The sequence below is a fragment of the Leptodactylus fuscus genome, chromosome 1 (assembly GCF_031893055.1).
Source record: "Leptodactylus fuscus isolate aLepFus1 chromosome 1, aLepFus1.hap2, whole genome shotgun sequence".
NCBI lineage: Eukaryota > Metazoa > Chordata > Amphibia > Anura > Leptodactylidae > Leptodactylus > Leptodactylus fuscus.
This window is the reverse complement of record NC_134265.1, coordinates 334,266,949-334,293,493: the sequence shown is the minus strand read 5'-3', so window position 1 is coordinate 334,293,493 and position 26,545 is coordinate 334,266,949. Positions and strand designations below refer to the sequence as shown.

The 26,545-nt window shown below is 44.8% G+C and overlaps 1 protein-coding gene across 1 annotated transcript in view; it reads left to right on the top strand.

Annotated features, from left to right (window-relative positions):
- Positions 1-25,949, top strand: part of MAEA (macrophage erythroblast attacher, E3 ubiquitin ligase) — a 54,092-nt gene extending 28,143 nt beyond the window's left edge. The window contains exons 4-9 of the mRNA XM_075261138.1: positions 12,963-13,085; positions 18,569-18,645; positions 20,920-21,028; positions 22,844-22,977; positions 23,935-24,130; positions 25,179-25,949. Of these exons, the coding sequence (XP_075117239.1) occupies positions 12,963-13,085; positions 18,569-18,645; positions 20,920-21,028; positions 22,844-22,977; positions 23,935-24,130; positions 25,179-25,274 (735 nt within the window). The 3' untranslated portion in view covers positions 25,275-25,949. The remainder of the gene's footprint in view (positions 1-12,962; positions 13,086-18,568; positions 18,646-20,919; positions 21,029-22,843; positions 22,978-23,934; positions 24,131-25,178) is intronic.
- The last annotated feature ends 596 nt before the right edge of the window (positions 25,950-26,545 follow it).

The following is a 26,545-nucleotide window of genomic DNA, read 5'->3' as shown; positions in this document are numbered from 1 at the left end:
ACCAAGCTTACTACATATACAGCACCAGAACCAAGCTTACTACATATACAGCAGCAGAACCAAGCTTACTACATATACAGCAGCAGAACCAAGGTTACTACATATATAGCACCAGAACCAAGCTTACTACATATACAGCACCAGAACCAAGCTTACTACATATACAGCACCAGAACCAAGCTTACTACATATACAGCACCAGAACCAAGGTTACTACATATACAGCACCAGAACCAAGCTTACTACATATACAGCACCAGAACCAAGCTTACTACATATACAGCACCAGAACCAAGCTTACTACATATACAGCAGCAGAACCAAGCTTACTACATATATAGCAGCAGAACCAAGCTTACTACATATACAGCACAAGAACCAAGCTTACTACATATACAGCACCAGAACCAAGCTTACTACATATACAGCACCAGAACCAAGCTTACTACATATACAGCACCAGAACCAAGGTTACTACATATACAGCACCAGAACCAAGCTTACTACATATACAGCACCAGAACCAAGCTTACTACATATACAGCACCAGAACCAAGCTTACTACATATACAGCACAAGAACCAAGCTTACTACATATACAGCACAAGAACCAAGCTTACTACATATACAGCACAAGAACCAAGCTTACTACATATACAGCAGCAGAACCAAGCTTACTACATATATAGCACCAGAACCAAGCTTACTACATATACAGCACCAGAACCAAGCTTACTACATATACAGCACCAGAACCAAGCTTACTACATATACAGCAGCAGAACCAAGCTTACTACATATATAGCACCAGAACCAAGGTTACTACATATACAGCACCAGAACCAAGGTTACTACATATACAGCACCAGAACCAAGGTTACTACATATACAGCAGCAGAACCAAGCTTACTACATATATAGTACCAGAACCAAGGTTACTACATATACAGTACTAGAACCAAGGTTTCTATATAGATACAGGACAAAAGCAAAGCTTGAGATAGATGCAGGAGTCCAACTTAATACATATATAACAGATCCCCTTCCTTTTAATCCCTTCCCACCCCTCCTCCACCAGGAGTACCATTTAACCATGTCCAAACCCCCTTTCCCAACTTGCATCCCCCCACCTTCTCTAACAGATGTACAAACCGTGTGAGGGAGTTGTCGGGAGAGCTGTTCAGACTGCAGCTGATCTTCTCTTTGGCTGAAGGACCTTTGCATAATGTCATGATTGTTCCTTCATCTTTTTTTTTAGCTTCGGATACTGCACTGATCATTTTTGAGCCCGTGTTTCAAGAGGGAAGGGTGTGGTATTGTGTTATGGCCTTCTGTAGAATCAGGGGGCACCTAAACCATTCATTGGCATAGTACATGATAGCACAGATGATGGACTGCTGGGATGTTCTTGTGGTAAAAATCCTGTACTTAAAGGGAATTGCTTATGTTTTGCTGTATTCCATCTATAATAAATTTTGCCTTCTTGGTAAACCACGCCAAATCGACAGGGACCTGAAGGCAAATTACAAGCACTCATTCAGGTAGTTGTTGACTGAGGGTGAGGGACTAGGAGAATCCCTGGTCATGCACAGACTGCAAGAGCAAACACAAGATGACAGCTGTCACTGTCCCTGTCTTCATGCATCTCCTCTAGAAGATGTGATGTAATCTCTTAAAATGACACTAAATCTGGCAAGAAGTCGAGAAAGAGAAAACTGTAGAAGATGTTTTGCACGAAATCCAGAAGAGAGCGGACAGCTCCATCTTTTCCTGATACTTTCCATCTGCAGCTGCCGCAGTCATTTTTGAGATTGATGAGCAATGTGGAACGTCCATTCAGGAATATGGGAGATGGGTCCACTTTTAAGCTCCCTTTGAGTATCCATCTTTGGACACATGGACTGAACAACAAATTTCCTTCAGCCAGAACATTAGAATTGGCGTATACATCAGGAACGTTTGTCAGATGTTTCCACAAACACTTATATGGCTTCTTCTGGCTACATGGAGCCAAAGGGTGTCCTTTTGGCCTCGATTGGGCCCTTCCTTTGATGACTTGTGCCATTGTAAGGCATACATCTGTTCAACTCCTATTTTGGGAGATTTGCCCAGCATATGTAAAGGGAAATGAAATGTGAACAGAGCCTCTATGGCCAAGATCAATCCAATGTCAGTGGTAGACTCTTAAATGCTCTTGGACATTCTCATCCTTCTCTATCATCTTTTCGCAAGAGTCTTCCTAAATCTACTTTACACTGAAGATATCAGAAGACCGCCTGGCACACTTACCAATCCTATCTAATATGTAGACTAATGTACGTAAGGAACCTACGAGAAGGGGTAAAACAAGTGTCTTGTTGTTCCGTGATGTACAATGGGGGCCTGCGATGGAATAAAGTAGAAGAACTAGTGTCAAAATCAGAGCATCCGCCCCGAATCTTCTGGTCATTCATGATGGTGGAAACCATTTGATAATAAAATACAGTGATCGGAGGATAAAGATCAAATCCTATGTAGGTTGCCAGAAGAAGGTTCTCGGTTGCAATAAGGTGACCTTCAGAGACAGGCAGTCATTGCTAGGGTCACTTAAAGGGGTATTCCCATGTCCCTTGCTCACCAGTCTTCACTGCTGCAAAGACTTCTTTCTTCCTGGTTTTCGACGTCAATTGGTGGGTGGGGTTTCATATGCAAAGCCATACTGTAGCTCTGCCCACCACATAGCGTGATCTTATGGGACGACTGAAGGGCCTGTGATGTCATCAAAGGTCCTATAACACTTGGATTTAGCTTGTTCTATATAGAGTCGGCTAAATCCTAGTGGGCTAAGGGACCAGGTCCTTCTGCCCACTAGCTTTTAGCCTGCTCTATATAAGAAAGCTCAATCCTAGTGAGCAGAGGGACCAGGTCCTTTAGCCCACTAGGATTTAGACTGTTTTATATAAGAAAGCAGCACTTATTTCCCCCTCCTTTATCTGAGAGCAGGAAGCTAGGTCACATGTGTGGTGCAGACACAGGAACAGCTACAGACACAGGCTCACTCCGTGCACTTAGCCCCTCCTCCTTCCCCTCTGAGAGCAGGCAGCTACTTCACTTGGGAAATGAGCAGATAATACCAAGGGCCATAGAAACGCAGTGTCAACAATGAAGTGAATAAAGTAAGATGGTGGACAAACAAAGCAGTTTTGCTGAAGCAGTGTATTTAGGAAAAGTCTTAAATCCACATTAACAAGCAGTATAGATAGGATCCTTGTGATGAGACAACCCCTTTAATTTTACATGTCAGGCCCCGGGACAAAATTGCAGTCCCGGACCTGTGGATCCCCAATCCATGGCGTGGCACTGGCCATCTAGGCCATGTTTCCTCTTTATCGTAGTTGGTTCGTAGTTGGTTGTTGCTTGACAACAAGCTATCTCACTGTGGGGGCAATTATGAGACCCCCGCTGCAATATGCTAACAAAAAGCCTACCCCTATTTTTCCAAATCCTACTTACATTTCAAATGCGCTTTTCCAGCGTGAGCAGCTTGTGAGGATTTCTTAGGTCATGAACATGGCTGCACCAATACCAGAAGATGTTGGGGTGGATGAGAAGAGAGGTTGTCCTACTCCATCTTCTGGTATTAGTGCAAATGTAGTCACTGTATCAGAAATCCTATTGGGCTACATTCACACACTGAACCCTCTACATCCGACTGACCCCACCAACAACACAATCATACCCCTAGAAGCAAAACAAAATCCCTCATTGTATTCAGGCCCCGTTCACATCTGGACATGGGTTTCTGTTCGGGGAGTCCGCTTGGGGAGTGGAGCAAGCTAGGGGTCAGCTGTTGGTTCTGCTCACACGACCTGGCATCAGAACCAGATTGGATTCCCCAATACAAACATGTAAGTGTAACTCCCCAGGCTATCCCTTTAAAGTACCTATTAGTTGGCTGCTTTAAGGCTCGAACAGTGTGTGCATCTGATGTGGGGCTGAGTATGCAGTCGGATGACACTCAGTCACATCCAGTGCGTTACGTGATAGATGGGTTCCTATGGGGATATCCGTTCCATTCCAATGACACTATAATCCTCCATGTCGTCGGCCCCACATCGGTCACATGTTTAGCTCCGCCCTCTAGTTTCCTGCGTGGCAGTGGGTTACGTTTTTTTGGGGGTTTTTTGCCGCAGATCTATTTCAGATTTTCGAGACGGCACCATTATCGTGGAAACTCAGAATGGTCATGAAGCCGAGCGGAAACTTGAAGGAGAAAGAAGTCTCCTGCCATCATTACTTCTTCACTTTGATCGCTGCAAAAAAAAAAAAAAAATTACCAAAAACATATTTTTTTTTCCTCTTTCTATTTTTCTTTTTAATGGGAATATGAAAAGCATATGCAAATAGAATCCTCCCATTATTTCACATTGCTCCACGAAAATGAACAAAGTGCTAACCAACTAATTGATACCCTTGTCTGTGCGCTTTGTGTCTCCGTGTAAATGGTTTTATCTCTGCAAAAATCTGTCATTTAATCCCTTTCATGCAGCCCCTCATTACGGATCCCGCGACGTGATGAATAATTCCCGCCTGTGTATTATTTAGTTTTGCTGGAAGCATTTTATTCTGGATGTAAAAGAGAACATTTCCCCGCGGCCCTGGAGGGCAGCTCAAACACAGTTAGATAACACTGCAATTAGCAGAAATCAAAGTAAATATTGCCTGCAAAATCAAATGCTATTAAATAGCGCCTTATTCTTTCCTCCACGCCGGACCTCTACCCTTTATGCTCTCAAATTTTTCAGGGCAACGTTCAAAGCGACCGTCTCCTTCAACTTCAAAGATGGATGTCACTTTGAACCTACACTACAAGATAGAGTGATAGAGTTCTTTGAAAAATGGCGCCACCCCTGTCTACAGGTTGTGCGGGATATTACAACTTATTTCATTTCGATGGAACAACTCTTTTCTCTCCACATGATTCTTGCAGAAACCACACCGATTCCATTATAGTCTATGAGGTCTGTGTGATTTCCTTAGGTAACTGCTTTTTAATGTCTATAGGTTTCCACTCGAGGGTCCCTAAGTGGACTCCCCAAATGCAGATGTGAACTGGGCCTGAGAACGAAGTTTTTATTGTATGCAAATTGAGCATTATTATTATTATTATTATCATCATCATCATTTATTATATTTATTATTATTATTTATTATTATTATTATTAATTTTTTATTTTTTGTATTTTATTTTAAACCACCTTTGAACAATGACAACCCCTTCATTGCTCCATAATGAACACAATTGAATTAGCTAGCCTGATAACTGGGAGAACAGAAGACGAGTTCAGAAATGAAAGCAGCTCCTCTCCCCTATCTGAGTGCAGGACCTAGGTCATGTGGTGCAGACACAGGAATAGCTAGAAACACAGGCTGGCTCCTGTGCACTTAGCCCCTCCTCCCTCCCCCCTGAGAGCAGCAGATACATCACTTGACTTTTGAGCAGATAAGTCAAGGGCTGTGTCAACAATGAATTGAATAAAGTAAGATAGTGGACAAACAAAGCAGTTTTGCTGAAGCAATGTATTTAGGAAAAGTCTTATATCCACATTATCAAGCAGTATAGATAGGATCCTTGTGATGGGACAACCCCTTTAATTATAGGCCCCTGATATTAGACCCCTGTATGTCTGACTCCTGGCACTGAAACAACTGACTCAAGACATTGGCCAGTGGGTCTTGGACATGTCTACACTTGGATACCAACGGCGAGTGGCAGTATGATCTTACTGGCATGCTGATGGTTTATTGGTCCCGAATCAGCTGACAGGTTCTCCTTTTAATGACTTCCTGCATCGGAGCCTTCTGAAGGAGAGCTCATTTGCATACTCTTTCCCAGAGAGCTTTGCTTGTCATGGATCTCCTCAATAAATACCAGTATGTCCTGAGAAAATCTAAATTTTTATTTTTTTCTTCAGTGTTGCGATTCCTGTTAGCTTTTGGAGATCAGAACTACTGACACTCTGTAGGGTTCATAAACTTTCTGCCACGACTGTATTTACATGCGTTTTATAGATCTTTTAACCATCCCTCTCCCCTGAGCTTATGATTCTAATGGGAACATCAATGGCCATGATCTCTTTGACACATGTATGTAAAATGAGGCCGTATGTTGCGTGTCATTAGAGATCCTGCATGATGAGGTAAATGGAGCCGGGTTTCCTTTTCATTCTGATCAGTGAGAACACCGCCCTATGGCAGCCATCATCAAGGAGCCGCACCAATCATGGCTGCATCAATTTTCTTTCTGAAATGGAAAATCACTGGAGGATTTCACAATGATGTACGTGATGAGGATGATAAGGCGGTATGGGGTGGGGGGAGAAGGGGGTAATGGAAATTAAATCTTGTCAGTTTATAGGGAGACGTTCCTGGCTATACATGTAGAGGAATTAGAGGGCAACTCGCTACTGGCAAGGTGAATAAGGTTTTGGGGTTGTAAAAATACCGATTTATTTGACTTGGAGAGGGAAAAAAAAACTTTTATTTTTGCAAGTTGCACCTTTTTCTTTCTGATGTCCGAGTGACCTAAACAAGTCTGTGCAGCATAGAGAGGCAGTCTGCTATATTACTGAGCCAACTTCCTGTGGCCTCCTCTTTACATTAGTTTATTTTATAGAATGGTGGTCACCCAAGCAGGAAGTTAAAAGAAATGTGTCACCAAAAACGGCCCAACGTTTTTATGAGAAACTAATTTTTTTTTTTTTAAAGAATTTTTGATTTTAGTTTAAATTTTTTTTGTCACCATCTATATACAATACTAGCCTCTGCCTGCGACTTCGTCTGTATGTTGTTGGCGCCGATGATCCACCTATATTCAGCAAATTGCTGCTGTCTGTTTTGCCTGCTCCAGCATTTTGGCAGCTCTTAAGCTGTCCTGCTGCTGCGTGCCTGTGATTGCTCCAGCATCTCAGCAGCTCGCTGGGATGCCATATAATGAGCGTGTTGCTGGCATTGATGATCTGCCTGCTCTGCTTGAGGAGAACTCTGTGACTTCTGGCTACCTTCATAGCGCTCGTTGTTTTAGAATTTTATGACAGATTAGATTAGATTCTCTTTTTAATAGTAGCAAACTGACAATTTGGATTAAAGTGTTTTCCCATCCAGTGTGTCAGCACTGCCTGGAGCAGATCAGATAATATGCAAATGCATGCACACAATGGACTCAGGGATAGCTGTGTGTTTACATATAGAGTTAACAGACCTGGCTTTATCAGATTCTGAGAAGCTGCAGCCAAGAGCAGTGTAATATAGTATCCTATTAATATTATAAATGTGAAAGTTTGTGGGTTTGTGAGTTTTGGATGTTCGGATGTTTGTTCCTCAATCACGCAAAACCCGCTTGACCGATTTGGCTGAAAGTTTCCACAAACATAGTTAATACACCCGATTGCGCAATAGGCTACTTTTCGTCACAATAGCGCACATACGTTTGTGCCAGGACCCCCACAAAACCCCAAACTCACACCAACATCTCTGCAATCTCACACACTTTGGACCATAGCAAGCCACAAAATTCATATTGCCCTCTGCAGCCTCGCCCCTAACCCCACACAATCTCATATACATATATTTTACCACTTTGCCCCTCACCTTACCGATACTCCAGGAGGCTCTCTTTAACGCTCTGGAGCAGCCATGTTTGCCGACCCCCCCACCGCTCTGACAATCCGCGACACCGCCCACCCATGTCAATACCCCTAGGCGGTCTAATAAATGCAAAAAAAAAATTAAAAAAAAAACAAAAAAAACAAATAGGATTCAAAATTCAAATCACCCCCCTTTCCCTAGAACACATATAAAAGTAGTTAAAAACTATGAACCACATACATGTTAGGTATCCCCACGTCCGAAATCGCCCGCTCTACAAAGCTATACAAATATTTTTCCTGTTCGGTAAACGCCGTAGCAGGAAAAATGGTCAAAAGTGCCAAACCGCCGTTTTTTCACTGTTTTGATTCTGATAAAAATTTGAATAAAAAGTGATCAAAGCAATAACATTTCCCGAAAATGGTAGAACTACAAAGTACACCCGGCCCCGCAAAAAAAGACGCCCTATGCATCCCCGTACACGGATGTATAAAAAAGTTACGGCTGTCGGAATATGGCAACTTTTCACAAAAAAAATTTTTGAACATAGTTTTGGATTTTTTAAAGGGGTCAAAATGTAAATAAAACCATATAAATTTGGTATCCCCGGAATCGTAACGAAACACAGAATACAGGGGACATTTCAATTTGGTTGCACAGTGAACGCCGTAAAACCAAAGCCCGTAAGAAAGTCGCAGAAATGCATTTTTTTCCTTCAAATCCACCCCATTCTGAATTTTTTCCCTGCTTCCCAGTACATTATATAGAATAAATAATGGTGGCATCATGAAGAAAAATTTGTCCCAGAAAAATTAAGACCTCATATGGCTCTGGGAGCGGAGAAATAAAAAAGTTATGGGGTTTAGAAGGAGGGGAGTCAAAAACGAAAAACCAAAATCAAAAAAATGCCATCGGCGGGAAAGGGTTAACTTCAAATACTTCTGTCCCAAAGTCACTATGTAAAGTTTCTCACAACACCGTATATATAGCAGCTCAAATACAAATTAACTTCAACACAAAAGTCTCACGTATTCTCTGAATTACAGAAAAAACAAGATACAAAGTTACATTTCATATCCCATCCCTTATACACAGTACGAAAACCTTACCCGCACCTGTATATACCCACTGCTACAATCACCGCAGACGAAGTCACGGGTACCAGCTAGTGTGAACATAAATTCATAACAGTCGTGAAGCCTTGTCATTTACCGGGATAAAAAGTGGCCTATGTGTTAATCGAGGTTACAATTTATCTATGTGCCGAATTTCATTCAAATCCGTTCTGTCGTTTTTGTGTGATTGAGGAACAAGCATATAACCTTTCACATTAAGGGTGCATTCACACTACTGATACGCTGCCTGATTCTGAATGTTAAAACACATTCAGAATCAGCGAGTATAAAGCAGATCCCATTCATTTCTATGGGAGCCGGCATACGAGCGCTCCCCATTGAAATGAATGGGCTGCTTTTTTCACTACGAGCGCTCCCATTGAAGTGAATGGGAAGTGCTCGCGTGTACGGCAAGCTCTGCTCAGTCCGAGCCGTATACAGGGGCACTTCCCATTCACTTCAATGGGAGCGCTCATAGTGAAAAAAGCGGCCCATTCATTTAAATGGGGAGTGCTCGTATGCCGGCTCCCATTGAAATGAATGGGATCTGCTTTATACGCGCTGATTCTGAACGTGTTTTAACGTTCAGAATCAGGCAGCATATCAGTAGGGTGTGAATGCACCCTTATAATATTGGATGGATCCTGCAATTTTCAGTCTGTTCACTAATGGCAGCCTTTCCAATTCTGTAGGGGTTTTCAGTGCAACAGAGACCTAATTTACATCACAAAGATTTACAGGATTACAATAGAAGTTCACACCTTTACAGATAACACCTATAGTGACCCATCATTCCATCTACTACTGACAATAGATCATAGCTTATCTCCTACCCTTTCTTACATAGAGCGTATCTAGAAACCTCCCATAAATCTCAATGAGTGGGCTCCAGTCTATTGTTGCCTATGGCCATGACCATGCTGTAAACGGACCATAGAAAAAGCTCAGGCAAGATGGCCGCCCCATGATCATGGATCGAAAATAGAATAAAAAATCTACAATCAGAATATCGAAACTGATTAGAAAAGTGATTTAGATTAATTTAGTTTTACTAGTAAATTGTTGCGTTCCTCTTAAAGGGCTATTCCCATCTTAAAGTGATGTCATGTGACTACAATATGTCATCACTTTATCATTGGTTGGTTCTGATTTTTATTTTATTTTTTTTCTTCACCATCACTGATCCTGAGTTCGAAGGGGTCACCGCTCTCATCAGGAGAGCCGCCAAGTCTATCTGCATTGTCAATAAGACGTTGTTGCATTGCCCGATCCTTTTTGCCCCACAAATTCTTAGGACCATCTCCCACACACGAGATTTCCTAATTCAGTAGGTTTGACCTCTAGGTGTGTCGTGTGTGCTTTTGGCTCAGTTGCACCCATACCCTGCGATCCCTGACCTGAAGCTTGGTGCGGTTTTCAGAATCCGTAGGATGTTGATAGCTATCAGTCGCCCTATTATGGCAGACCCACTACTATAATGTTACATTCTCAGGTTTTTCGTTACAGTGTCGGAAATCCTAGTCATTGCGATAATGTGATATTTGCTTAGCGTAGATGGCCGTGTTCACTGCTTACTCTCTATTGCCGCGCTCTGCGTTGCGTCTTTGTTCAGCCCGCGGCTCTTCCGGATAACTGTCATACGCTGAATGTTTCAATTGTCAGGTTTTCGGTCCCCGCGCCTTCGGAGATGCATCCACTCTCAATGTGCTGGAACAAGCTCATTTTTATGTTAATACAAACATTCTGGGGCCGGGATTATTGTGTTTGCAGTACATTGAATTGTGCGGCTCCCCACAGAGGAGGCTTTTTCTCCTCTTCCCTGGAAGAATGAACCGCCACAGCGTGACATATTTATGCAGTTCCAAATAATCTCTGTGGATGCCAATTCAGAATAAATCAGGTTCATCGCTTCCTTCAAGACGCCCCGCTTCCCTTCAGAGAAGTTTCAAGAAAGGCGGAACACGCGTTAGCTGACAGCATTTAATGTATTGGGGGGGAGGGGGGGATAGCACCTCCATTTGTATGGCAGGCTGTCTCTGAGGGGTTTACTGTGGAGGCAGCCATATTGTTTGCTTAACTGATAGGTGGCCAAAGCCCAAACCTATTTAGTTATATAGACTATAAAGCCGCTCTTCTCCTCCTCTGGATTTCTGACAAGTCCACAAGTTTAGGAGCAGTGAAGCATCTGCAGGCAATGACTCCCCCTGTGTACTTTGGGTTTGCTTTTTTTTTTTCTTCCCCCTTCTATCTTTGGAATTTGCATTCCTTGCCAAGTCAGGGTGACTGCCATGATCTTTCCTGCCTCCATTTGCACAGCTGCTCTTTATATTGGTATATTGGAGGGAATTTCTGTCTTCACATCTGCCATTTTGATCCAGCTTTCTACGGCGGCAGTGAATCATAAAGGGAAGACGTAGGTGAAACTGTCTTACATCGCATATATCATTAAAAAAAAAATCATGTGGTGAATTTCAAAATTTGGTTGTCATATGAATGAGGGCAACTGTGTAGGAAAATGACATGGGCAATATTATACTGCATGTGCGGGAAACATTACACTGTGTAGGGTCACTGAGGAGCATTATACTGTGCGTATGGACCATTGGGGAGCATTATACTGTGTAGGGTCACTGGGGTGCATTCTACTGTATGTAGGGGACACTGGAGTGCATTATACTGGGTGTACGGACCACAGGGAAGCATTATACTGTATGTAGGGGACACTGGGAAGCATTATACTGTATGTAGGGGACACGGGTGCATTATACTGTATGTAGGGGACACTGGAGTGCATTATACTGTATGTAGGGGACACTGGGGTGCATTATACTGGGTGTACGGACCACAGGGAAGCATTATACTGTATGTAGGGGACACTGGGAAGCATTATACTGTATGTAGGGGACACTGGAGTGCATTATACTGTATGTAGGGGACACTGGACTGCATTATACTGGGTGTACGGACCACAGGGAAGCATTATACTGTATGTAGGGATCACTGGGGTGCATTATACTGTATGTAGGGGACACTGGGGTGCATTATACTGTATGTAGGGGACACGGGTGCATTATACTGTATGTAGGGGACACTGGGGTGCATTATACTGTATGTAGGGGACACTGGACTGCATTATACTGTATGTAGGGATCACTGGGGTGCATTATACTGTATGTAGGGGACACTGGGGTGCATTATACTGTATGTAGGGGACACGGGTGCATTATACTGTATGTAGGGGACACTGGGGTGCATTATACTGTATGTAGGGGACACGGGTGCATTATACTGTATGTAGGGGACACTGGGGTGCATTATACTGGGTGTACGGACCACAGGGAAGCATTATACTGTGTAGGGTCACTGGGGTGCATTATACTGGGTGTATGGACCACTGGGAAGCATTATACTGTGTAGGGTCACTGGGGTGCATTATACTGCGTGTATGGACCACTGGGGTGCATTATACTGTGTAGGGTCACTGGGGTGCATTATACTGCGTGTATGGACCACTGGGGTGCATTATACTGTGTAGGGTCACTGGGGTGCATTATACTGGGTGTATGGACCACTGGGAAGCATTATACTGTGTAGGGTCACTGGGGTGCATTATACTGCGTGTATGGACCACTGGGGTGCATTATACTGTGTAGGGTCACTGGGGTGCATTATACTGCATGTACGGACCACTGGGAAGCATTATACTGTGTGTAGAGGACATATGAATGGGATTGTGCTGCAAACATACCTGGTGACCAATGAACACAATATCACAGGCTTGTGAAGCAAATCTCTGTGCCCTTTAATCAACAAATTCCTGATCTCAGTTTCCATCGTGTGTATCCCTTATCTGTTTGTTCGCCCCCTCCCTCCCCATTTCCTTGAAGACGCTGTTTTTATGGCCCCGTACTTCTGGGCCTTGCGTCCCTTTGTTATTGTGTTCCATATTGCTGGATGGCGGTTTTACCCCCAGGCTCTTGTTTACAGGCGAGGTCTGCGTGCCATTACGCCATCTGATTGTTTGCACTGTCCTTGTCCTTTTTCTGTTATACTTGAAAAACTTTAAGAAACTTTGCTTAAACATAATAGGCAACTAATTGTGCTGTCTGTGGAGATTGCCCAGCGCTGGTTTCATGCGCGTTACTATGCTCCACCCACTAATATGAGATAATTCTGCGTTGCGTTAAAATACTGACCCTTTTCCTCTTCGACTTCTTGTAGGATCTAGTAAATATAGAAATGTTCCTGACTGCAAAAGAAGTGGAGGAATCCCTGGAAAGACAAGAAACCATGACCTGCCTGGCCTGGTGCCATGATAACAAGTCTAGACTTAGGAAAATGAAGGTACGGTATGTTGCGGTTTATTTACTGTGAAGTGATGTGTGCATTTATGTAGCTTGCCTTTCTGTGGGTATTACTACTATAGGTTTGTAGCTAGGTGTCTCTTTTTTTTTTTTGTTTTGTTTTTTTTTCATCCAGGCTGGATAACAGATTTAAAAACCTACATTATACACTTATTTACATACACTACACACATACACGATAAACATGCATACATATATGTATGTACTGTATATAGGCACACGTTGTGCATACGACCGTAGTAAATTTTACTATCCACAATTGGCATAAAAACTTGTCAGTAAATCATCTGCAAATGGGATCTGCACGTAAATCCCCTACACTTTTCTTTGCCATCCGTGCATTCAAACCTAGGACATGCTTCAGATTTTGTAGTCCTTCTATACAACACGGACACACAAACTATGACTCTGTGTGTATGGGGCCGTACTTTTATATTCAACTGCAGATCAAAACTACAGTCACATACAGACACAGTATGTGAACATACAAATGGCACACTTATATAGTTACACACATTGCACATGCTTACTACCATATGACTGTTTGTCATATCCCAGTTGTGCAATGGAGCTGTGGTGAGCAGAAGAGACAAACTACCTTTTGCTCCCTTACCTATCCTCACATGCTGCACGTATCAAGTTACAACAGCTGTCGGATGCTCTGGCTGTTGTAACTTTCTGCAGCACAAAAGGAAAATTGAACCTCTGTCTGCTGTACAGATGCAGGAGCCATCCTGATGCTACGAAAGACAGAAGTCTCCTGCAGGCTTCCAGGCCTGTTACACTAATCTAGCTGTTGATGGCCAAGCCACCCTCAATATCTATATAGACTGTATAGCAGTCTATGGGATATGCAATCAAATAATTACTGGTTTAAGACCCCCAAGGGAACCTAATAAAATAGTTAAAATAATAATAATAATAATAATAATTACGGGTGTCAGAATATGGCTACTCCCAAAAAAATGTAAATTTGGTATCCCTGTAGTCAAACACATAAATCAAAAAATGAAAAATTCTTGCGGTGGGAAGGGACTCTTTTATTATTGCACAGAATGAAGCAATAAATCGTTGAACAGACTCTTCCTCCCCTCTCCATAGACTTCTGTGTGTGGGCTGAATAGAAACAGATTACCGGTACATGTAAACAAACTGCCTAAGGGCTAGTTCACATGGGGGATGGTGGGGGGAATTTTGGTGGGAGCTGTGTCACTCTCGGGTCAAAACCCTCCTGCCACAACGGTTGCAGCTTCCCCCTCCGGAGTTGGCTCAAACGAATGGGCCGACCGAGGAGGTTGCTGCCACCAGGCGGACACCGTGGCTCGGTGAGCCGCGAAATCCGCCTGAAGAAAGGACAGCTCAATTCTTTTTTCCGCTAGCGGCAGCAAGAACGCTAGCGGTCTCCATGGACCACCATTGTGAGGGGGCAGATTATGACGTGGATTAAGCGCCATAATCCGCCCCCTCTGTGCCCGTGTGAATGGGTCCTAACTGAAGATAAGGAGAGCAGCCTAATAAATGGAGACAAACAGATAATAATAATAATACATTTTATTTATATAGCGCCAACATATTCCGCAGCGCTGTACAATTTATAGGGTTCAGATACAGACATACATAACAAAGAACGTCATTTCACACAATGGGACTGAGGGCCCTGCTCAAAAGAGCTTACAATCTATGAGGTAGAGGGGGTGACACAAGAGGTAGCAGGGGCGGCATTGCTTATACAGTGTTCAGACAATTTTGTGCATTAGGAATTGTGATAGGCTTGTCTGAAAAGATGCGTCTTTAGTTTGCGTTTGAAACTGTAGAAGTTGGGAGTTAATCTTATTGTCCGGGGTAGAGCATTCCAGAGAAGTGGTGCAGCTCGGGAGAAGTCTTGTATACGAGCATGGGAGGTTCTGATAATAGAGGATGTAAGTGTTAGGTCATTGAGTGAGCGGAGAGCACGGGTTGGGCGGTAGACAGAGATGAGGGAAGAAATGTAGGGAGGTGCGGCATTATGGAGAGCCTTGTGGATGAGGGTGATAACTTTATATTTTATTCTATAATGAATAGGCAGCCAATGTAGCGACTGGCACAGACCAGAGGCATCGCTGTAGTGTCTAGACTGATAGATGAGCCTGGCCGCTGCATTCAGAATAGATTGTAGAGGGGAAGACCGATTAGTAAGGAGTTACAGTAGTCAAGGCGAGAATGAATCAGAGAGACAATAAGTGTCTTTAGTGTATCTCTGGTAAGGAAAGGGCGTATTCTGGAGATGTTTTTGAGGTGGAGGTGACATGAACGTGCAAGTGATTCAATATGAGGGGTGAAGGAAAGGTCTGCGTCAAATATGACCCCAAAGCAGCGGGCATGCTGCCTAGGAGTTATAGTAAGGCCTGAGACTTCAATGGATAGATCAGGGACAGATCTGTTAGATGGTGGAAACAGTAGTAGTTCAGTCTTAGAGAGATTTAGTTTCAGATAGAGCGAGGACATGATATTAGAGACAGCAGAGAGACAGTCACTGGTGTTCTGTATGAGTGCAGGGGTGATGTCACGGGAAGATGTGTATAATTGGGTGTCATCAGCATAAAGATGGTACCTGAAGCCAAATCTGGCGATGGTTTGTCCAATGGGGGCTGTGTAGAGAGAAAAGAGCAGGGGGCCGAGGACCGAGCCCTGAGGAACCCCAACAGCAAGGGAAAGAGGGGAGGAAACAGAGCCCGCAAATGATACACTGAAAGTGCGGTCTGAGAGATAAGAGGAGAACCAGGAGAGCGCAGTGTCATTGAGGCCGACTGAGCGGAGCATAGTGAGGAGAAGTTGATGGTCAACAGTGTCAAAAGCTGCAGAGAGGTCCAGAAGAATAAGAAGAGAGAAGTCACCATTGGATTTAGCCTTTAGTAGATCATTAGAGACTTTTGTGAGAGCTGTTTCAGTAGAGTGCAGAGCGCGGAAACCAGATTGTAAGGGGTCAAGCAGAGAGTTAGCAGAGAGATAACGGATTAACCGAGAATAAACCAGGCGTTCCAAAAGTTTAGAGATGAAGGGGAGGTTAGAGACGGGTCGATAGTTAGCAGCACAGGATGGGTCCATGGTGGGTTTTTTCAGTAGCGGGATTATAACAGCATGCTTGAAGGAGGATGGGAAGATTCCAGGAGAGAGAGAGGTTAAATATTTTAGTAAGGTAAGTAGTGACAGCAGGGGACAGAGATTGGAGAAGGTGTGAGGGGAAGGGGTCACTACTGCAGGTTGTGGGGCGAGATGAAGAAAGTAGCTGGGAAACTTCCTCTTCTGTGACAGGTTCAAAAGATGAGAATGGACAGTCTAAAGTGCGGCTGGTGAGGGGATCAGTACTATCGTAGGTGTGGGAGTCAATGCCACCTGGGGCTTGGGCAGTAATTTCCTGACGGGTCTTATCAATTTTATCATGGAAATACATGGCCAGGTCATCAGCACTAAGGTCTGTGAATGGCATCTGCACCTTGGGTGTGAGTAAGGAGTGAAAGGTTTCAAAAAGCCTTTTAGGGTTGCTGGAGAGAGAAGAGATGAGGGCGGTGAAATAGTCTTGTTTGGCAAGGTAAAGGGCAGAGCTATATGTTTTAAGCATAAACTTGAAGTGGAGGAAATCTGCAGGTGAGCGTGATTTTCTCCAGAGACGTTCGGCACACCTAGAGCAGCGCTGAAGAAATCGTGTCTGTGGCGTGTGCCAGGGCTGCTGCCTCCTATGTGGGACTTTACGAGTGGAGGGGGGAGCAACCTCATCCAATGCATTTTTGAGGGTTTCATTATAGTGACTGGTGGCCAGATTGGGACAGGAGATTGAAGAGATGGGGGACAGGGAGGACTGTAGAGTATCTGAGAGGTGCTGGGTGTCAATAGCACGCAAGTTCCTATATGTGTGATGGGTAGGGGCGTCTTGTGAAGGGGAGAGAGCACTGATGGTGAGAGATAGAAGATTGTGGTCAGAAAGCGGCAGAGAAGAGTTAGAAAATTTAGAGACTGTGAGGAGTCGATGGAAGACTAGATCAATCGTGTTACCGTCTATATGTGTGGCGGAAGAAGAACATTGTGAGAGACCAAGAGAAGTGGTTAATGAGAGAAACTGTGAGGCAGCTGGGGAGTGAGGGGGGGGGCAATAGGGATGTTAAAGTCACCCATGATGAGGGTAGGAATGTCACTGGATAAAAAGTGGGGAAGCCAAGAAGCAAAGTGGTCCAAAAATTGGTAGGGTGAGCCAGGTGGGCGGTAGATCACAGCTACACGTAAGGAGAGTGGCCGGAAAAGTCTGATAGCATGGACTTCAAATGAGGAGAATGTGAGTGAGGGGACCGGGGGAATGGACTGAAAAATGCACTGCGGTGACAGAAGTAATCCTACCCCACCACCCTGCCTATTATCAGGCCTAGAGGTGTGTGCGAATTGTAGGCCACCATGACACAGAGCAGCAGGGGAGGCCGTGTCTGCCTGCTGGATCCAAGTTTCAGTAAAGACGATCTAAAACAGATCTCCTTAAGATATATTACAAAGTTTCTTATATTCACCTGTACTATTCATTTATGAAAAATCGCTTTGTAACCGGAGGTACGCTCTGAGAAAGAAAATCCGGAAAACCTGCAGTGTTCCCTCTGATCACTGAGCCACATATTATCCTGACATATCTCTTTCTTCTCAGTGGTTCTGTAGGGGGTCACTGCGCGGTGGTTCTGTAGGGGGTCACTGCGCGGCGGTTCTGTAGGGGGTCACTGCGCGGCGGTTCTGTAGGGGGTCACTGCGCGGCGGTTCTGTAGGGGGTCACGGAGCGGCGGCTCTGTAGGGGTCACTGATTTCTCATTAGCAAAGGCAGGATTACAGTAATAGGAAACCCTTCTGTATATAGATAACACCGGATCCACCATTCTCAATAGGTGATGGTCTCAGCTCACCTCTTTAACTTCCTTCACATAGGTCACAGAGCATGCCCACAACACTGTCTCTTAGAAGTCATTGATGACGACCAGCATTGTATACACCGCCTTAATATGTGGGGTCAGATGTGTCACAGTTATCAATAATTCAAAAATTAATAATGGTGTCAAACTAAAATCTACTCCAACTAGGAATCTGAGAAAACTTCAGATATTTAGTCCTTTTTTCTGGCTTAAGTAATGGTAAATGCATCAGGCTGTGAGGAATACGAAATATATAATATATTGAAATAAAATAAAGAAATCAGGGGAGGGGCCGCATATTTGCTAGCACATTTACGATAAGCACATATACCTATACACACCCCCTATGAGTTTTGAAGAAAACTCATGGGGGGGGGTGTCCATGGTCCCATTTCCCATATATGTGAAATTTTGGGGTATTAGACTTGTGGTATTTAGTTTCCAGTGGTTTTGGCTTCTTGTTGGTCACACAATGGTGATGTCCTTGTTCTCCTTGGATAATTATGTCCTTCTAGTAATGTCTCGCTTTGTCTTCCCCCTCTAGAGCTGCCTAGAGTTCAGCCTGAGGATCCAGGAGTTCATTGAACTTATTCGACAGAATAAAAGACTGGATGCTGTTCGGTAAGAGGCCTGAGCCCTGTTCACACCTGAAGGGAAGGCAGATGTAGCTGGAGTAACACAACTACTGATTGGTCCCCTTACCCAATTTCTAGGATACATGCTGCCCTTCTAGTAAATGTCTCAAATCCTATAACGTCCAGTCATCCTGTATAGGGTTTGTCGGCAGATGTTGGGTGGTAAAACGAAGCCTGGTACTTGGCAGGGCATCCTTAGATTAGATGACGGCCATTTTGGAAGGCCCCCAGCAGCCACCCATGCTATAGTCTGATACAGTCCCGTCCCCTTCATGCCCTGGGATTAGTTACTAGTATTGTCTGGAGAGTTCCTTTAATAAAGACATTAGAGTAGACCATATAAGAGGGGGCAGATTTGGCAAGAGGCCACGAGACCGTCCTGGAATGTGTTACGTGGTCACCCCATATTTGTGGCTGTCTGCTGTCCACAGACCGGTATCTAGGTCACTTGTCACATAATAGAGCGCCATCCGACCGTCCATTTCCTGTAAGCACGGCTGGTATTTGTCACCGCACAGCTGGAGCTAGAATGTGTATAAAAGCCTCGGCCATGTCCTGCGGAGGGGCCGCACACGTGACAGCCAGAGCTTTTACCTCGCAATTCATACCAGCCTTAAAAACCAAATGTATTTTTATTAATAAGCCTATTGCGGCGTCAGGCAGCTTTACATATGATATGTGCCGGCTAATAGCACTTTGAGGGATGACTATAAAGAGCGTATCTGAAAGCGTACAGCCATGAACCCTAATGACTGCAAATGTAAAGTAGCTGCAAAATGCGATGGATGGTCTATGTGCTGGAACCTGATGGCGCTAGTCAGCTGTGCGCACTACATGCGCGAGATATACTGGGGAAGGGGCCAAGGCTGACGAGCTAGGGGGGGTGGATGAGATCCCCCCTGTCCTGCCCTATGGTTTACTAGACTCCTCTGTCACATATTGCAAAGGCCTTATCAGTGCCGGGGGCAGATGAGACCTCAGTGCCGGGGGCAGATGAGACCTCAGTGCCGGGGGCAGATGAGACCTCAGTGCCGGGGGCAGATGAGACCTCAGTGCCGGGGGCAGATGAGACCTCAGTGCCGGGGGCAGATGAGACCTCAGTGCCGGGGGCAGATGAGACCTCAGTGCCGGGGGCAGATGAGACCTCAGTGCCGGGGGCAGATGAGACCTCAGTGCCGGGGGCAGATGAGACCTCAGTGCCGGGGGCAGATGAGACCTCAGTGCCGGGGGCAGATGAGACCTCAGTGCCGGGGGCAGATGAGACCTCAGTGCCGGGGGCAGATGAGACCTCAGTGCCGGGGGCAGATGAGACCTCAGTGCCGGGGGCAGATGAGACCTCAGTGCCGGGGGCAGATGAGACCTCAGTGCCGGGGGCAGATGAGACCTCAGTGCCGGGGGCAGATGAGACCTCAGTGCCGGGGGCAGATGAGACCTCAGTGCCGGGGGCAGATGAGACCTCAGTGCCGGGGGCAGATGAGACCTCAGTGCCGGGGGCAGATGAGACCTCAGTGCCGGGGGCAGATGAGACCTCAGTGCCGGGGGCAGATGAGACCTCAGTGCCGGGGGCAGATGAGACCTCAGTGCCGGGGGCAGATGAGACCTCAGTGCCGGGGGCAGATGAGACCCCAGTGCCGGGGGCAAGATGAGACTTCAGTGACTGGGGCAAGATGAGACCTCAATTCCTGGGGCAAGATGAGACCTCAGTGACTGGGGCAGATGAGACCCCAGTCTCTTGCTCTCCACTAGCTTATGGTAGTAATATGGCATCTCTCATGGCTCCATCTGTAGGCTTAAAGGGGTTGTCCATAACTATAACATTGAGCTCCACTGTCTCTTCTCAGGTTAGTGACTCCTCGTCCATTGGTCACATGGCCATGCTGCAGCTCAGTCCCATTCAAATGTATGGGCTTGAAAAAACAATCGCCTGTCCCCAGTGCTCCGATGTTCTCCCGGCGCAGTGCGGCCGCTCGGCTGTCTTCTTTAGCCAGAGGGCCTCGATGGCTATGATGTCCCCAGTCCTTTGCTGAGGTCTCTGATTGGCCTCAGTGGGGACAACAATGAAGCTGCAGGACCGGTCTGCGCTGAGGCACTGGAGCAATGGGAACAGGTGGGTATGGTTGGTTGGTTGACCTGTGGTAGGGTGACAGGTTACCAGAGTTAATTGATACCCCATGACTTCACAAGATGGAATACCCCTTTAAGCGGTTGTAGTCGCACATCATTCAGCCACTTATTGTTCTCCTTCTCTTCTTCCTTCCAGACACGCTAGAAAACATTTTAGCCAGGCAGAAGGAAGTCAGTTGGATGAAGTGCGACAAGTGATGGGGATGCTGGCCTTTCCTTCAGACACACACATCTCTCCTTACAAGGTAAGTCCGGCCATGACTCCTAGCTACATGCGAGAAGTTGTGACCAAGTGCTGAGACCCCTCCTATCACTAATAGGAAGGGGCAAAAACATTCGGCTCAGCACTGTGCTCCTTTGGTTCTGTTTGACTCTCCTCTCTTCTTATAGTCACTCAGATGTCCCTAATAAGTTATTTTTTATGGTTTTGTAAGCCAGACAACTCCTTTAATGGCCTGAACGCAGCTCAGTCCCATTCAAGTGAATGAGCTGAACTGCAATACCAAGCACACCAGCTGCACAAGTTACAGCACTGCAGCCTCTTCAAACAGCTGTTCGGCAGTGGGCCCAATCTAATCTAAATATAGGTCATTAAGATTGCAACCCCAGAAAAACCCTTCAAGACTAAAGCCCCACATTGCGGAAAGGCAGCTTTTTTTTTGTTGCGTTTTTTTGAGCCAAAGCCAAGAATGGCTACAAAAGGAATGGGAAGCATTTAGGAAGTTCTTCTACCCTCTGCTCAATCCACTCCTTGCTTTGACTCAAAAAAACGCAACAAAAAAAATCTGCGTTTCCGCAACGTGAGACTTTAGCGTGCAACTACCAGGTCTCAGTTGTATGTGGGCGGCCAGGGTGTATGTCCTGAAGATCAGCAAGGGCGCAATGTAAAATACCAAGTATAAAGGGTTTTTTAGGGCAGGCATAGGACGTAGGACACTAAACCCCCATCCATAAGGACCTATGAGTGGTTTAGTGTCCGAATCGACCTGATGGGTTCCCTTTAACTCCATAACTGAGCAGTTGCGTCACGTCTTCCCTCCTGGTAGATACACTTCACCTGGGGAGTGCTATGTGCACAGGGTTAGTATTGTAGGTGATATCCTGAAGCAGGCGCTTGGATTGTAGAGGATGTGTATGTTCTGTATCGTGTATTTGACCTCCTCACTTTCCATCCAGTCCCTGCAGATCACCTGGTGGGAAGCACAGCAGTAAATGACAGGTTGTATCTGCCAGGCTATAATCATCATCTAAGGCTATACTGAGGATTTACTGTCATCTGCCGCCGTCTCCACTCACTCGTCTCCATGTATTTCACGTGTATTACAATGGTCTCTGTGCAGTTTACATTTTTATTCTTAAAGGGGTAGTAGTAGTAGTAGCAGCAGCAGCAGATTAAGAAATTTTTTTTTATTCTTTACAAAATTTTCCATATAACAATCTATATTAAAACAAAAAAAAAACCTATTATATTCTGCATCTTTTAGTCTGACCACTAAGCCTAATCCTACGTATACACTTGCCAATAATTTAGGAGTTTTCTTTGCAGCAGTTACATCACAAACAGGATTATAACACCTCTATAGATAACACCACAGAGCCATCATTACATCCACTACTGACTATAGATGATGTCACAGCTTTTCTAGTCCCTCTCCCTGCACAGACCACGTCTAGAAAACTCTCCCATAGACCTCCTATAAACTGACGTGCATGATTGGCCACAGATCCTGTCACTGGCCCTTTTATTTCCATAGATCTGGCCAGTGACTTGTCTGGTGTGATGGTTATATATCTGCTATACAGTATTATCATTAGAGATGAGCCAGTACTGTTCGGATCAGCCGATCCAAACAGCACGCTCCATAGAAATGAATGGATGCACCTGGTACTTCCGCTTTGACGGCGGCCGGCCGCTTAACCCCCCCGCGTGCCGGCTACGTCCATTCATTTCCTTGCGAGCGTGCTGTTTGGATCGGCTGATCCGAACAGTACTCGCTCATCTCTAATTATCATGTCTATGGTTGGATAAAGCCTCTGTCTATTGATCCGTTTATTTCTAGGACCTCCTGGACCCGGCCCGATGGCGCATGCTCATCCAGCAGTTCCGTTATGACAACTATAGACTACACCAGCTGGGGAATAACTCTGTCTTTACCATAACTCTACAAGCAGGCCTATCTGCCATCAAAACACCGTATCCTTCACATACCCGAGACCTGGAAAGGCTGCAGGGGAAAGTAGAACTGAAAAAGGAGCCAAAATTTGTTATTAAAGTAGATTACAAAATGTATTATATAAAATCAAAAGTTGTCCCAAATTTCAGTTGCAATTGAATGATTATAGATATTGCACCTGGACTTCCCTTTATCCATGCTGTACAGAAGTTGTAGACCTTGGATGTGAGCGTAGTCTGTTTCTATAGCTCATGGATTCCATAGGGCTATATGGAATCTTAAAGATGCTGCACAGCAGGATTGTCCTGGAAATATGGAAGTACGGGGACTGAGCTCTCCTGGGTATACATATAACAGTTTCTACACAGAAGCATAGTATTAGTGAAAGCTTTGCCATTCTGAGTACATCCAGTGTATGCCATCTCTGTCAGCTCTGGCATAGTTAGAATTTTTATCTCTAGCCCCCCCCCATTCCTGAGAAATCGGTGCTATCAGAACCTAATATGTTAAAAAAAAAGTTCTCTTCAGTCAGGTGGGCAGTCTTAGACTACCTGCTACAGCCCAGCTTAAGTAGCATGTTGTGTGCGGACATAGTGCCGATCGCTTAGGAACGGTGGGGACTACAGATAAAATGCTAGAATAAGTGGAGCTGTGACTACTGAAGGATGCAGAGAGTTGAGGTTGGTATTAAAAGGTCCTCTTTTTAACACTGGAAAAGGGGTTTCGGGGGATTAAAAATTAAGGATCTGCATTCTTGCCATAAATAGCGCCTGTCTTGTATACAGGCTGTGTCTGGTATTGCAGCTCACTCCCTTTTAAGTAAATAGACTGAGCTGCAATACCAGACATCACCCATGGAAATGAGTAAGATAGGTGACTGAGGTTGGGGTGGGGTGGGGGGACCCATCTTCAAGGGTGACAGCAGAAGATGGAAATGACCTCTTGTTATGGTTCTCCTTAACCCCCATCATTTACAGACAGTGCTACAAAGAGGATGGGACTTCCAAAAACCCCGACTGCCCAGTGTGCAGCAAGTCCCTGAATAAACTAGCCCAGCCACTTCCAATGGCACACTGTGCCAACTCCAGGCTGGTATGTAAGATTTCAGGAGATGTCATGAATGAGAACAACCCTCCGATGATGCTGCCTAATGGATATGTCTACGGATATAATGTAAGTTCTGTTCCTTTAAAGCTCTTCAGCTCTACACAGACCCTGGGACCTTATTGAGGAATTGCTTTGAATATTCTTAAAGGAATTGTCCCAGATATAAAACCTAGGATAAACCATAAGCTATGGGATATTTGATGAGTGGGGTCTGACTGCTGGGATCCCCATGGATTAAAAGGATAGGGGTGCCATGTTCCCCGATCGAACGGAGCAGTGGTCAGGCATGTGCTTTGCCACTCTATGGGACTGCCAACAAAAGAACATGGCACAGCAACAATTTAAAGGGGATTTGTGATGGTTCTGCTTTGTGACCATTTTAGTAACTCTGCCCCATAGAATATAAAGAGCCCAGACCCCTATGCATTACCGACCTCTCAAAGTATGAGTTCACACGGGGTATTTTGGTCAGGATTTTGAGGCCGTATTCGCCTCAAAATCCTGACCAAAAAGACAGCTCCCTTTGAAATCAAAAGAAGTGACATGTTCATTCTTCAGGCGGAGTCGCCTTGCGATTCCGCCTGAAGACACTCCCGACTAGGCCCATTCATTTGGGCATAATCCGGAGCGGAGTGCGCATCCAGTCACAGCTACTCATATTTTGCACCGGAACCTGAGGTGGCCTCCACCTCAGGTTCCAGACCAAAAAAACCCCGTGTGAACTCGGCCAAACTCCATCTGCTGCCACTTACCTGTGGAGAGTATGACACATTGGATCTGAATAGACATAGCATTCAGAGAAGCCAAGCAATGGCATCAAATGAGTGAATGTTGAGGGTCTTAGTATTTGGATACACGCATATGGAGTTCTTCCAACCAATAAGAAAACAAAAGGCAAAAAAATCCTGTTAGTTTTGGAGTTGTTGCTCTTCTTCATCATTGCCGGGTAGGTTTCTGATTTGCCACGTGAGATGTCATATTGGAAAGTACGGATTCTGCTTACTAGCCGCCTCCCCCTTTTCAAGGAGCAATGCTTTGAAGGTTTGATTTGCACAAAGAACACATAAAATATATCTAATCCTCAGCTGATACTTATTATTTTCTTTCCATTTAGTCTCTTCTTTCCATTCGCCAAGATGACAAAGTGACTTGCCCAAGAACCAAAGAAGTCTTCAACTTCTCCCAAGCCGAGAAAGTCTACATCATGTAGACGCCATCCACGTGCCTCCCGGATGCTGCTGAAGGTTAGATGGAGGAGGGGGGAGATCCAGAATTCAGCAGTATGACACGCACAACAGAAAGATGGAGACACCCGGTGCCCTTTCCTATGGAGACACCCGGTGCCCTATTCCAAGGTTGCATTTATTCACTATTATTGCGACCAAAGATTATATACAAGCGACAACCATCGTACATAACAACAAAAAAAGTGCAAAAACAGAAATAAAAAAATTTGTACTTTTAGGAAATTGAATTCTTTTGATTGTGAGCATTTTTTTTTTTGTAACACAAGTCAAGACTGAAGCTTCTCAATTATTTAACTCCAGACCCTACAAGGGTCGCATTAGTTCTGTGTTAAGTCTTGGGATCATATCCGTACCGCTGCCTTATCCTAGCTTTCAGAATGTACTACTTACATGGAAACACATAATCCAGTCGTCCTACCTTCCTGCGTTGGATCTCTCTACCGCTCCCGGGACCTTATGTTTTTACGAAGCTAACCATGAGCCACCAGGAAAAGCCACGGTTTCTGTTTTTAGCAGCGCAGGATTCATCTTCATCCACCGCAGAGGAACGTTTTAGTCTTTCCAAGTCTTTAGGAACCAGTGCTGTAGAAATTTGTATTTAGTGCTTATTTTTGCATGTTGGTGTTCATTAGCTAATAAAAAAAAAATAATAATAAAAAAAAGATTGTAAATTTGAAGCCGTTACGTGAATGGTGTTTTTATTTCTTTTTATGTGCCAGAGTGAAAACTAATATAGGTCTGGAGCGGTGCCGAGGTTTAATTGCACTTGGTGTAGATTACTGCAGTAAATTGTAATGTTTGCTGCCCCGTTTCTTGTCTGGATTGTAATATTATGGCCGTCCAAGGTTCACATTAAAAAATACTAAGCAATCGTCAGATTTAAAGGGATGACGACAGGAGGGAAAGGACAGAATGGGTTACATATAAAAAAGGCATCATTACCTGCTGGTCTCTACTGACTGGTTCCATTTTCCACGTTGCAGAAAAGCTTTTCCTTTCTTCTTCTTTTTCCTTCTTCTTTCTTCTTCTTTCTTTCTTCCTTCTCCTTTCCTCCTTCTTTCCTTCTTTCTCCCTTTTTCTTCCTTCTCCTCCCTTCTTTCTTCCTTCTCCTCCCTTCTTTCTTCCTTCTCCTCCCTTCTTTCTTCCTTCTCCTCCCTTCTTTCTTCCTTCTCCTCCCTTCTTTCTTCCTTCTCCTCCCTTCTTTCTTCCTTCTCCTCCCTTCTTTCTTCCTTCT